This window comes from Salmo salar, chromosome ssa15 (genome assembly GCF_905237065.1).
Source record: "Salmo salar chromosome ssa15, Ssal_v3.1, whole genome shotgun sequence".
NCBI classification, from domain to species: domain Eukaryota; kingdom Metazoa; phylum Chordata; class Actinopteri; order Salmoniformes; family Salmonidae; genus Salmo; species Salmo salar.
The window spans coordinates 17,240,711-17,255,685 of NC_059456.1; the positions used below are offsets into that span (position 1 = coordinate 17,240,711).

Genomic DNA, 14,975 nt, shown 5'->3' on the forward strand with positions numbered 1-14,975 from the left:
AACTAAAGGACCAGGTTAGGAGAACTAGGTTAAGGTTAGGATAACTAAAGGACCAGGTTAGGAGAATTAGGTTAAGGTTAGGAAAACTAAAGGAGTAGGTTAGGAGAACTAGGTTAAGGTTAGGATAACTAAAGGAGTAGGTTAGGAGAACTAGGTTAAGGTTAGGATAACTAAAGGAGCAGGTTAGGAGAACTAGGTTAAGGTTAGGATAACTAAAGGAGTGGGTTAGGAGAACTAGGTTAAGGTTAGGAAAACTAAAGGACCAGGTTAGGAGAATTAGGTTAAGATTAGGAAAAGGGTTAGGTTTAGCTAAAGTTCTAACCCTAGCCCTAACCCTGCCACGACTCAAACAGGCAACTTTTGGTCCATAGCTGTACTTTTTTCTAGTCACAACCGTCAAACGGGTGGTTTCCAGAAACACAGGCCGAAGCTGCATGAGCTCAGAAGGTGAAGTTTCCTTGGAAAAGGCTACAGAAAACGACCTTCACAGTAATGTGGGGTTTCCTGTTTTTCATAAATGGAAAAAAGAAAGAAAGATGGAGCTGTTTTTTTAAATGATTTGATGAGGGAATATAATTGTCTTTGGAACAGCTTTGATGTTAGAATATTTTCTTCTAATTTTTAATTGATCAAAGTTAAAGTAAATGTTCGTATTGTTGTTGGAATAGATGTATTGTAGCGTAGCCGTAATGCTACTGAAGAGGTTTCACCCTACCGTATTTTAACGTTGCTCTGACAGTGAATCCGGTTTTATCTTTCGCCATGCCAGGATTTCAGTTTAGGATTGGAGCAGTGTGACAGACCCTAGCTCTGCATTTAGAAGTAACTTAAATTACCATTTTAATTTAAAGAGGCTTTATTGGCATGGGATATATATGTTTACATTGCCAAAGCAAGTAAAATAGATCATAAACAAAAGTGAAATAAACAATAAATAAATAAAACAGTAAACATTACACTCACAAAAATTCCAAAAGAATAAAGACATTTCAAATGTCATATTATGTCTATATACAGTGTCGTAACGATGTGAAAATAGTTAAAGTACAAATGGTAACGTCGATGTCACGTAGCAAGCTGCCTCACTGTAACCTCTCTTGTTTTGAACCTCTCAACAGCAGAACCCTCTACTCTACAGTCTGTGCAGAGGTGTGTATCCAGCCAGACATACTGGTTATAATGGGCTTGTTCGACAGTGCAGGAGACTGCCGACTGACTGGTCTACAAATCACCTGGCATTATAAATAACTACTCATTAGATCTACAAATCACCTTGCATCATAAATAACTACTCATTAGATCTACTAATCACCTGGCGTCATAAATAACTACTCATTAGATCTACAAATCACCTTGCATCATAAATAACTACTCATTAGATCTACAAATCACCTGGCATCATAAATAAACTACTCATTAAATCTACAAATCACCTGGCATCATAAATAACTACTCATTAGATCTACAAATCACCTGGCGTCATAAATAACTACTCATTATTATTGGTATCATCAGTCAATCAGTCACCGTTTACCCACAATGCTTCATGGATTTGTATGCTCTCTAAACGCGGCCATTGACTGGACGCCCACGTCTCTGCCCTAATAATGGGATTCGTTGTCCACAGAGCAGGAAGGCTTTTTCCTCTCTTCGGATTGGTGGAATTCCACCCAGCTCACACCAGGCATTATTCTGCACTGTTTTAGTTAAAGTGGTGTCACGATATCTATGAATGTAAACACTTTTGCAGTAAAATAATATTTACACAACCGTCCATTTCACATATGGGGGGGACCTTAGAGATCAGGGAAAACAATTTTCGGTTTGGTTTAAACTCGGGTAGGGGTATCTAAATGGGGTTTATGGCTCTAGGAAAGTCAAAAGATTGTCTATTATATTATAGATATTCGAGGCACCGCTCTAACAATGGAATTACATGTCCGAAAAGATAGAAGGGAAGGCGAGGTCAGGTGGGACCATTCTAGCCAATGAGAGGGAAGATAAAAGAGTGTGAACAACAGGCCATAGAGATAGATAGTTGACTCCTCTTTGTCTCTGTACCATTACAGGGTCTGTGACAACACGGGTAGCGCCATTGACGCAATTTCCATTTTAAAATAGTCACTGTGATTCTTCTTCACTGGCTGATTGCTCTCAACTCGTAGGAGTCTTCACCCAGTTGAATACTTTAAAATAGTGGAAACCCTCAATGACAATGCAAAAACGAGTTATAATCCATTAGGAGTCATCTATCTATCTCTATGACAAGAGGAACTCTAAAATAAAGTCGTCCATTCATAACAATCTAGTCATTACGATAATTCTATTTGATCAAATAATCTCACGTAGCAAATTAGTAATTATATATATTTTTTTGTTGTTGACCAAATTCAACATTTTTTTTTCTCCATTGACCTCCATACAAACTATTCCTCACTTCGTGGCCAGATTTCGAGCGGAGTAAAACCTCTCGCTTCGCCCATATGGACGCATGACATGTTACAACAAACACTGTGAGCCCCCAAAAAACCCTCCTCTACACGGCCGAAAGGACAAGTATAAGGCAACATGTCCCGGCACAGAAATGTCCGAGGATACAACTATGATGAAGGTTAGAATCTGTGAAAAGTGCTAGTGATGAAAAGGCCTGAACTAACCCAACTTGTTATCTAGCTAGCGAGCTAGCTAACGTTAGCCGACTAGCTTGATAAGCGTCGATTTATTTTGCTGTCGTGTCCTATTTGGGCTGTTATATGTCGTAATATTAACATTAAAGGAATATATTTCAGAGAACTAAGTCTAACTATTTAGCTAATTTAACTAAAGCTACTCTATCGCCTGTATGTGTTCATATTATTGTTTAGTTAGCTAGCTAGCTCGGGATACTCATGAGTATCCTACTGGCCAGCTTCAGTGAGTGGAACTTGAAAAGCTAACTAGCCTAGCTAGGATATCGGGATACTCATGAGTATCGGGGCAAGGAAACGAACCATGAAACGTATTTAAAGCTGCGCTATGTAGAAATAGCTCCACCGTTTCCTGGTTGCTAAATTTCTAATAGTTTGCCTTATTTCAGTTAATGTGGCAAAACAAGGGTGTATAATGTAGAGAATCATTCAACCATCTAAACGTCTGCGAAATCTATTTTCCATAACCAAAAGTATAGTATTTTCAGCTGTTTAGAGCTGGTGTACAAAACTTAAAAGTAAAAGAAGCAAAAACGAAACTTAAGAACAGGAAGCGTAGAAATAGCGCACATAGAACAGATCTACCCCTTCTTAGACTTGCTTTCGATGAGAATGACCGATCTATAACTCCCATTTCTATGTGAATTTGGTCGAATTGCCCCAAAATGTTAATTCTATACAGTGCATTCAGAAAGTATTCAGACCCCTTCCCCTTTTCCACATTTTTGTCACGTTACAACCTTAATCTAAAATGGATTAAATTATTATTATTATACCTCATCAATACAATACCTCATAATGACAAAGCGAAAACTCGCTGTTTATTATCTATGCATAGTCACTTTAGAAATTACCTTGACTAACCTGTACCCCCACACATCGACTCGCTACAGGTATCCTCTGTATATAGCCTTGTCATTGTTGTGTAATTTTCTTGTTACTTTTTGATTTAATTATGTTTGTTTTACTTTAGTTTATTTAGTAACTCTTTCTTGAACTGCGCTGTTGGTTAAGGGCTTGTAGGTAAGCGTTTCACGGTAAGGTGATGCACCTGTTGTATTCGGCTCGTGACAAATACAATTTGAGTTGAAATTCGGTTTGAAAACAGGTTTTTAGAACATTTTGCAAATTTATTACAAATAAAAGAACAAATACCTTATTTACATAAGTATGCAGACCCTTTGCTACGAGACTTGAAATTGAACTCAGGTGCATCCTGTTTCAATTGGTCATCCTTGAAATGTTTCTACAACTTGATTGGAGTCCACCTGTGGTAAATTCAATTGATTGGACATGATTTGGAAAGGCACACACCTGGCTATATAAGGTCTCACAGCTGACAGTGCATGTCAGAGCAAAAACCAAGCCATGAGGTCGAAGAAATTGTCTGTAGAGCTCCGAGACAGGATTGTGTCGAGGCACAGATCTGGGGAAGGGCACCACAAAATGTCTGCAGCGTTGAAGGTCCCCAAGAACACAGTGGCCTCCATCATTCTTAAATTGAAGAAGTTTGGAATCACCAAGACTCTTCCCAGAGCTGGCCGCCCGGCCAAACTGAGCAATCGGGGAAGAAGGGCCTTGGTCAGGGAGGTGACCAATAACCCGATGGTCACTGACAGAGCTCCAGAGTTCCTCTGTGGAGATGGGAGAACCTTCCAGAAGGACAACCATCTCTGCAGCACTCCACCAATCAGGCCTTTATGGCCGAGTGGACAGACAGAAGCCACTCCTCAGTAAAAGGCACATGACAGTCCGCTTGGAGTTTGCCAAAAGGCACCTAAAGGACTCTCAGACCATGAGAGACAAGATTCTCTGGTCAGATGAACTCTTTGGCCTGAATGTCAACCGTCATGTCTGCAGGAAACCTGGCACCATCTCTACGGGGAAACATGGTGGTGGCAGCATCATGCTGTGGGGATGTTTTTCAGTTGCAGGGACACTAGTCGGGATCGAGGCAAAGATGAATGGAGCAAAGTACAGAGAGAACCTTGATGAAAACCTGCTCCAGAGCCCTCAGGACCTCAGACTGGGGCGGAGGTTCACCTTCCAACAGGACAATGACCCTAAGCACACAGCCAAGACAACACAGGAGTGGCTTGGCTTCAGGAGACTGAATGTCCTTGAGTGGCCCAGCCAGAGCCTGGACTTGAATCCGATCGAAAACATCTCTGCAGAGACCTGAAAATAGCTGTGCAGCGACACTCCCCATCCAACCTGACAGAGCTTGAGAGGATCTGCAGAGAAGAATGGGAGAAACTCCCCAAATACAGGTGTACCAAGCTTGTAGCGTCTTACCCAAGAAGACTCAAGGCTGTAATCGCTGCCAAAGGTGCTTCAACAAAGTACTGAGTAAAGCGTCTGAATACTTACATAAATGTAGCATTTCAGTTTTAATTTCAATACATTTTCTAAAATGTCTAAAAACCTCGTTTTGCTTCCATCATTATGGGGTATTGTGATGTCATTATGGGGTATTGTGATGTCATTATGAGGTACTGTGTGTAGATTGATGAGGAAAAAAATCAAATTTAATACATTTTATAATAAGGCTGTAACGTAACAAAATGAGGAAAAAGTCAAGGGGTCTGAATACTTTCTGAATGCACTGTAGTTAATTGTTTATTTGCAGCATTCAATTCCAGCATTTTAATAAATGTCTTAATTTCTTTCACTGATGCGTTATCATTTACACTGTCACGTTTTTTTTTATCTTAGTATGCCTAATATATATATATATATTTTTATATGTGTATTTATTCGTTGACAGAATAATTATTCTCCTCTTTGACTAAGCAGTTCAAGGGATCTGTACTCCCAAAGTTGTGCTTGGTAGTTAGTTATCACTTCTCAGCAGCCAATGACTAGCAGTTTCTTACTGGCGATTTAAAAAAAAATGGATGATTGGCATTTTTCCCCAGTCATTACTTAATGTAACAAATTCATGGTAATTCACGGTAACCTGGTAAACAGTTGATTTAGAAATGGCCGTTTATGTGCCATTGCCCGGCTATTAAAAAGGACGGGCGGCTATTAGCAATTTAGTAAAATTTTTACAGTATAGTCATTATTCAATGTTAGGTGATTGTTTCACTATTGAAAGATATTGTTGTGTATCCAGTCCACCAGTAAAGGCCTCGTACGAGCTGTCAGCCAGCCAGGCAGAGTTGCTGACTAGGCCAAGTGATAGGCAGCCATTTCAATGAAAGCATACTGTCTGTGTGTTTGTGTTTGTGTGTGTGTGAGTGATTACGATGTGTGTTTATGTGGGACCTAGCTAGCTACCTGCCACTGTTAACTGTACCACTTTTTCTGGTGTTTCTGCAGACCTTGACGATGACGACATGTATGGACAGTCTGTTGATGATGACTACTGTATCTCTCCTGCTACAGGTCTGTCACACCAATCTAGTACAGTACACAAGTTCTTTATACTGTATCTCTCCTGCTACAGGTCTGTCACACCAATCTAGTATAGTACACAAGTTCTTTATACTGTATCTCCCCTGCTACAGGTCTGTCACACCACCCTAGTACAGTACACAAGTTCTTTATACTGTATCTCCCCTGCTACAGGTCTGTCACACCACCCTAGTACAGTACACAAGTTCTTTATACTGTATCTCCCCTGCTACAGGTCTGTCTGTCACACCACCCTAGTACAGTACACAAGTTCTTTATACTGTATCTCCCCTGCTACAGGTCTGTCACCTAGTACAGTACACATGTTCTTTATACTGTATCTCCCCTGCTACAGGTCTGTCACAACACCCTAGTACAGTACACAAGTTCTTTATACTGTATCTCCCCTGCTACAGGTCTGTCACATCACCCTAGTACAGTACACAAGTTCTTTATACTGTATCTCTCCTGCTACAGGTCTGTCACACCACCCTAGTACAGTACACAAGTTCTTTATACTGTATCTCCCCTGCTACAGGTCTGTCTGTCACACCACCCTAGTACAGTACACAAGTTCTTTATACTGTATCTCCCCTGCTACAGGTCTGTCACACCAATCTAGTACAGTACACAAGTTCTTTATACTGTATCTCCCCTGCTACAGGTCTGTCACACCAATCTAGTATAGTACACAAGTTCTTTATACTGTATCTCCCCTGCTACAGGTCTGTCACACCAATCTAGTACAGTACACAAGTTCTTTATACTGTATCTCTCCTGCTACAGGTCTGTCTGTCACACCAACCTAGTACAGTACACAAGTTCTTAATACTATATCTCCCCTGCTACAGGTCTGTCTGTCACAACACCCTAGTACAGTACACAAGTTCTTTATACTGTATCTCTCCTGCTACAGGTCTTTCACACCAATCTAGTACAGTACACAAGTTCTTTATACTGTATCTCCCCTGCTACAGGTCTGTCACACCACCCTAGTACAGTACACAAGTTCTTTATACTGTATCTCCCTTGCTACAGGTCTGTCACACCACCCTAGTACAGTACACAAGTTCTTTATACTGTATCTCTCCTGCTACAGGTCTGTCACACCACCCTAGTACAGTACACAAGTTCTTTATACTGTATCTCCCCTGCTACAGGTCTGTCACACCAATCTAGTACAGTACACAAGTTCTTTATACTGTACCTCCCCTGCTACAGGTCTGTCTGTCACACCACCCTCCTACAGTACACAAGTTCTTTATACTGTATCTCTCCTGCTACAGGTCTGTCTGTCACACCAACCTAGTACAGTTCACAAGTTCTTAATACTGTATCTCTCCTGCTACAGGTCTGTCACACCACCCTAGTACAGTACACAAGTTCTTTATACTGTATCTCTCCTGCTACAGGTCTTTCACACCAATCTAGTACAGTACACAAGTTCTTTATACGGTATCTCCCCTGCTACAGGTCTGTCACACCACCCTAGTACAGTACACAAGTTCTTTATACTGTATCTCCCCTGCTACAGGTCTGTCTGTCACACCACCCTAGTACAGTACACAAGTTCTTTATACTATATCTCCCCTGCTACAGGTCTGTCACATCACCCTAGTACAGTACACAAGTTCTTTATACTGTATCTCCCCTGCTACAGGTCTGTCTGTCACACCAACCTTGTACAGTAACAAGTTCTTTATACTGTATCTCCCCTGCTACAGGTCTGTCACATCACCCTAGTACAGTACACAAGTTCTTTATACTGTATCTCCCCTGCTACAGGTCTGTCACACCACCCTAGTACAGTACACAAGTTCTTTATACTGTATCTCCCCTGCTACAGGTCTGTCACACCAATCTAGTACAGTACACAAGTTCTTTATACTGTATCTCCCCTGCTACAGGTCTGTCACACCACCCTAGTACAGTACACAAGTTCTTTATACTGTATCTCCCCTGCTACAGGTCTTCACACTAGTACAGTACACAAGTTCTTTATACTGTATCTCCCCTGCTACAGGTCTGTCTGTCACACCACCCTAGTACAGTACACAAGTTCTTTATACTGTATCTCCCCTGCTACAGGTCTTCTGTCACACCACCCTAGTACAGTACACAAGTTCTTTATACTGTATCTCCCCTGCTACAGGTCTGTCACACCAAGCTAGTACAGTACACAAGTTCTTTATACTGTATCTCCCCTGCTACAGGTCTGTCACACCAACCTAGTACAGTACACAAGTTCTTTATACTGTATCTCCCCTGCTACAGGTCTGTCACACCAATCTAGTACAGTACACAAGTTCTTTATACTGTATCTCCCCTGCTACAGTTCTGTCACACCAACCTAGTACAGTACACAAGTTCTTTATACTGTATCTCCCCTGCTACAGTTCTGTCACACCACCCTAGTACAGTACACAAGTTCTTTATACTGTATCTCCCCTGCTACAGGTCTGTCTGTCACACCAATCTAGTACAGTACACAAGTTCTTTATACTGTATCTCCCCTGCTACAGGTCTGTCACACTACCCAAGTACTCTATACTGTCAAATCGAGTCAAAATGGTATTCGTCACATGCTTGGTAAACAGCAGGTCTGGACTAAGAGTAAATGCTTAGTTACGGGTTGTTCCCATCCACGCTGAGAGAAGGAAAAGAGATAAATAATAGAAAAGTAATAGCATGTAATAATAAATACATAATGAGTAACCTTAAATCAGGGATCATCAACTAGATTCATTCATTCAACAGCGGGTTAACTGCCTTGTTCAGGGGCAGAACTACAGATTTGTACCTTGTCAGCTCGGGGATTCGATCTTGCAACCTTTCATATGATAGAAACTTTGGTTTGTGGAGAATTCTTACTTAACTCAACCTTTTAATATCAGATCAGTCAATATGGAAGATGTCTAGTTTACTTAACATTATCATGGGGCGGCAGGTAGCCTAGTGGTTAGAGCGTTGGACTAGTAACTGAAAGGTTGCTGGATTGAATCCCTGAGCTGACGAGGGACAAATCTGTTGTTTCTGCCCCTGAACAAGGCAGTTAACCCACTGTTCCCCGGTAGGCCATCATTGTAAATAATACATTTGTTCTTAACTGACTTGTGACCCATTGTTGACATTCCCAAGCACTGTGATTGGCTCTTGAGTGATCCGTTGTGTGTTCTGTGGTATCCATAGCGGCCCAGTTCATCTACTCCAGCAGGCAGGAGAGGCCCAACGTTGAGCCTCCCCTAGAGGAAGAGGAGATGGAGGAGGCCATACCCACCTCTCCCACCCTCACACACAACCTCAACCCCCTGGACCAAGGTACCCTTACCCCCACCACCCCCCTGGACCAAGGTACCCTTACCCCCACCAAGCCCCTGGACCAAGGTACCCTTACCCCCACAAACCCCCTGGACCAAGGTACCCTTACCCCCACCACCCCCCTGGACCAAGGTACCCTTACCCCCACCAAGCCCCTGGACCAAGGTACCCTTACCCCCACAAACCCCCTGGACCAAGGTACCCTTACCCCCACCAATCCCCTGGACCAAGGTACCCTTACCCCCACCACCCCCTGGACCAAGGTACCCTTTCCCCCACCACCCCCCTGGACCAAGGTACCCTTACCCCCACCAAGCCCCTGGACCAAGGTACCCTTACCCCCACAAACCCCCTGGACCAAGGTACCCTTACCCCCACCAAGCCCCTGGACCAAGGTACCCTTACCCCCACAACCCCCCTGGACCAAGGTACCCTTACCCCCACCACCCCCTGGACCAAGGTACCCTTACCCCCACCACCACCCCTGGACCAAGGTACCCTTACCCCCACCACCCCCTGGACCACCCTTACCCCCACCAACCCCCCAACCTCAACCCCCTGGACCAAGGTACCCTTACCCCCACCAACCCCCTGGACCAAGGTACCCTTACCCCCACCACCCCCCTGGACCAAGGTACCCTTACCCCCACCACCCCCCTGGACCAAGGTACCCTTACCCCCACCAACCCCCCTGGACCAAGGTACCCTTACCCCCACCAACCCCCCTGGACCAAGGTACCCTTACCCCCACCCACCCCCTGGACCAAGGTACCCATACCCCCACCCACCCCCCTGGACCAAGGTACCCATACCCCCACCAACCCCCCTGGACCAAGGTACCCTTACCCCTACCAACCCCTGGACCAAGGTACCCTTACCCCCACCCACCCCCACCACCCCCCTGGAAGGTGACTTTCAGCTGTAACATGATTCAACTCTTATTGGAACCCCTGAATGAACATTGTGTGTGTCTCCACAGGCAAATTGTACTCGTGTCTGGACCAGATGCGTGCGGTGCTGGGTGATGCCGTGCCAGAGTCGGTCCTTACCCAGGCTGCCTTGCGGTGCGCCTTCGACCCTCAGAGAGCCTTGGATGCCGTTCTATCAGACGAGAGCGCCGGGCTGCCGGCCCCCCTGGACGCCAGAACCAATAACGACGCACCACTGCCGCAGAGAGCGAATAAGGAGACGGCAGTTGTACCAAGAGCCAATCAGGAAGCCTCAGCTGCACCGCGACCAGAGAAAGGTATGGTTTTTTACTCCAGGGCCCGGTTTCCAAATGGCCAATTTAGGTTTACAGGGAATATTAACGATGCGTCTTTCCTACAACGGCCGAAGATCAGCTTTTTCAGTTCAAATCTTTCCTTAATTAACTATTTTAAAAAAAAAATGTTTTTATCATTATTTCACAATATTGACGGTGGATCAGCTCCTAGAGATATTAACCTTAGTCTTGTGAACGCGCATCTCCAGTGTCACTGTCCCCAGGCTGACCACTTACAAATACTCCTGCTGTTCTTCGCCCAGAGACAGCAGACACCCCATTCCACTTTCTGGCGGCTTTAGAGAGCCAATGGAAGCCTTAGAAAATGTCACGTTACAGCACAGATGCTGTATTTTCGATAGAGATGCAACAGAAGGACTACAAATTGTCAGACAGGGCACTTCCTGTATGGAATCTTCTCAGGTTTTGGCCTGCCATATGAGTTCTGTTATACTCACAGACACCATTCAAACAGTTTTAGAAACTTTAGAGTGTTTTCTACCCAAAGCCACTAATTATATGCATATTCTAGTTTCTGGGCAGGAGTAGTAACCAGATTAAATCGGGTATGTTTTTTTATCCGGCCGTGAAAATACTGCCACCTATCCCAAACGAAGTTAATACCACCTACAGCTGCAAATATTGATTAGGCTTATTCTAACGCTTAGCCAGTAATAATGCTCTGAATCACAGAGTTGACACATCGTTGCTCACGTTAGGCTACACGTCATGAATTGTATTGAGACCAATTAGACAAGTAGCCTACAAGTAGCAATATGTCAGTATGGTTGAAATAGGCCCCCCACCTAGGTAGTGACAGTGCTGGCAACACTAGCTGCAGTAACCCATGGAGAGACGGAGGGAGGGGGTCACACTAGGACAATCAGAGAGCGGGTATATTATGGTGGCCCTGGTGGCACAATAATAAGCAAATGTGTGATTGTACAGAGGTGCTTAGGGAGATGGGTTGACAACGGGGGGAGCAGCGTGTGTGGGTGAAGAGGGGAAGAGGGGTGTATCTGAACTCCTGTCAGCAAGGACATGACATTGGTTAATCAAATCTCCCCATTCTTGCTCCGTGTCGCATGCCTTCTCAAACAGCTACAACTCTATATGCATTCAAGTCTTCTGTTGAGTTGGGCTCAGGGATGGAACAGCTGTTGAACATCTGAGCTTGTGGTTGTTTGTGGGGTGTGTGTGTGTGTGTGTGTGTGTGTGTGTGTGTGCCGTCTGTTTGGTGAGTGGTCCACATCTGTTGGGATAAAAGTAGGATGAATCACAATTGTTTTCTAAAATGTTTGTAATGCTGATCCTGGTTAAAGGTAACAATCCTTCGTATGAACCGCCAACATTAAAACTCATATTGTTTGTTAATTGTAGAAATAAATTAAGATATGCAAGATTTTTTTAGTATGTACAGTGCCTTCAGAAAGTTTTCAGACCTCTTGACTTTTTACACATTTTGTCACGTTACAGCCTTATTCTAAAATGGATTAAATAAATGCATATCCTCAACAATCTACACACAATACCCCATAATGACATCACAATACCCCATAATGACATCACAATACTCCATAATGACATCACAATACCCCCATAATGACATCACAATACCCCATAATGACATCACAATACCCCATAACGACATCACAATACTCCATAACGATATCACAATACCCCATAACGACATCACAATACCCCATAATGACATCACAATACCTCATAATGACATCACAATACCCCATAATGACATCACAATACCCCATAATGACATCACAATACCCCATAATGACATCACAATACCTCATAATGACATCACAATACCCCATAATGACAGCACAATACTCCATAATGACTACACAATACCCCATAACGACATCACAATACCCCATAACGACATCACAATACCCCATAACGACATCACAATACCCCATAACGACATCACAATACTCCATAAAGACAAAGTGAAAAGTTTTTTTTGCAAATTTATTACAAATAAAAACAAATACCTTATTTACATAAGTATTCAGACCCTTTGCTATGAGACTTGAAATTGAGCTCAGGTGCATCCTGTTTCCGTTGATCCTCCTTGAGATGTTTCTACAACTGGATTGGAGTCCACCTGTGGTAAATTCAATTGATTGAACATGATTTGGAAAGGCACATACCTGTCTAATATAAGGTCCCACAGTTGACAGTGCATGTCTGAGCAAAAAACCAAGCCATGAGGTGGAAAGGAATTGTCCGTAGAGCGCTGAGACAGTGTCGAGGAACAGAAGGAACAATATATCGTTATCTTTTTTAAAACAAGCCATAGAAAGTTGGTTGCAATTTCAGTTTAATACACCAGTAAAGACAGAACAAATATTACGAATAAACTCAAATATACTAATTGATTAAAAAAAATCAAAATAATAATAGTCTTTGTAAATAATATCATAACAGGGACTGGTGGAGTTATGTTACACATGCAGCTAATAAACATATATATATGGAAATGTCTGCTCTACCCAAAATTACAACCAACGAATTGCAGCATTACAGCAGAAATGGAAGAGACAAGTGGAAGGGGGACAAAGTAAGGAACTTGTCTGTCGGCACCAGAAATAAAGACCAAAATTGGTTAAAGAAAATTGTGATAAATTAAAAAGTATTCCAGTTTCATTTAAGGACCAAAAAATGTACAGCTGTGACATGTAGATTGCAAAATAGTAGGGAAGAGATTTTCAATGGCACAACTGGTACACGAAACAACGCTGGATTCAAACCTTTGTTTTCAAGTCAAATTTGTAGAATAATAGTGAAGACATCAAAACAAGGAAAGAGAATGTCAAGAGTGTGCAAAGCTGTCATCAAGAGAAAAGGGTTGGCTACTTTGAAGACTCTAACATCTAAAATATATTTTGATTTGTTAAACACTTTTTTTGGTTACTACATGATTCCATACGTGTTATTTCATAGTTTTGATGTCTTCACTGTTATTCTACAATGTTGAAAATATTGAAAATAAAGACAAACCCTGGAATGAGTAGCTGTCAAATTTTGACTGGTACTGTATGTTTGTTGTTGTTAATTTTTGAGATTTGAGATATGAAATGTAGGCTATGACTCAACTCTAGAATAGTCAATTTCGTTTTCATGCCAATGGTTCGTTTTCTGACTGTTTTATTGGTTCCATTGCTCCAGGCAAGCTCAATCAAGCTCAGATAAAGTATTTGAAATGATTTGAAATAGTATTCAAAGGTCTGGTTGTCAAACAGCAGAGAGGTTCAGTTTGAAATTAAAAGTGCTTGTTAAAAACCTCTATGGGACCCCTTCCCGTTCTCATCCCGGTAACGGGATTGCTTGACAAGATAGCAAAAATCTAATAATTTCAATTTCTCAAACAATCAACTATTTTACACCATTTGAAAGATAAACATCTCCTTAACCTCTCTAGGGCCGGCGGGACGAAATCGTCCCACCTACGTAACAGCCAGTGGAATCCTGTGGCGCGTTATTCAAATACCTTAGAAATGCTATTACTTCAATTTCTCAAACATATTACTATTTTACACCATTTTAAAGACAAGACTCTCGTTAATCTAACCACACTGTCCGATTTCAAAAAGGCTTTACAACGAAAGCAAAACATTAGATTATGTCAGCAGAGTACACAGCCAGAAATAATCAGACACCCATTTTTCAAGCTAGCATATAATGTCACAAAAACCCAGAAGACAGCTAAATGCAGCACTAACCTTTGATGATCTTCATCAGATGACACACCTAGGACATTGTTATACAATACATGCATGTTTTGTTCAATCAAGTTCATATTTATATCAAAAACCAGCTTTTTACATTAGCATGTGACGTTCAGAACTAGCAAACTTCCGGTGAATTTACAAAAAATGTACTAAATTACTCACGATAAAAGTTCACAAAAAGCATAACAATTATTTTAAGAATTATAGATACAGAACTCCTCTATGCACTCGATATGTCTGATTTTAAAATAGCTTTTCGGTGAAAGCACATTTTGCAATATTCTCAGTAGATAGCCCGGCATCACAGGGCTAGCTATTTAGACACCCAGCAAGTTTAGCACTCACCAAAGTCAGATTTACTATAAGAAAAATGTTATTACCTTTGGTGTTCTTCGTCAGAATGCACTCCCAGGACTTCTACTTCAATAACAAATGTTGGTTTGGTCCCAAATAATCCATTGTTATATCCAAATATCCTCTGTTTTGTTCGTGCGTTCAAGACACTATCCGAAAGGGTAAATAAGGGTGACGAGCACGGCGCATTTCGTGACAAAA

The 14,975-nt window shown here is 42.2% G+C and overlaps 1 protein-coding gene across 3 annotated transcripts in view; it reads left to right on the forward strand.

Annotated features, from left to right (window-relative positions):
* Positions 1 to 2,476: 2,476 nt before the first annotated feature.
* The window catches only part of LOC100195249 (HBS1-like (S. cerevisiae)), an 80,554-nt gene continuing 68,055 nt past the window's right edge, over positions 2,477 to 14,975 (forward strand). The window contains 4 exon segments of one of the 3 annotated variants that reach the window (NM_001140278.1): positions 2,477 to 2,611; positions 6,012 to 6,077; positions 9,276 to 9,404; positions 10,384 to 10,650. In NM_001140278.1, the coding sequence (NP_001133750.1) occupies positions 2,569 to 2,611; positions 6,012 to 6,077; positions 9,276 to 9,404; positions 10,384 to 10,650 (505 nt within the window). In that variant the 5' untranslated portion in view covers positions 2,477 to 2,568. 3 annotated transcript variants of the gene reach the window in all.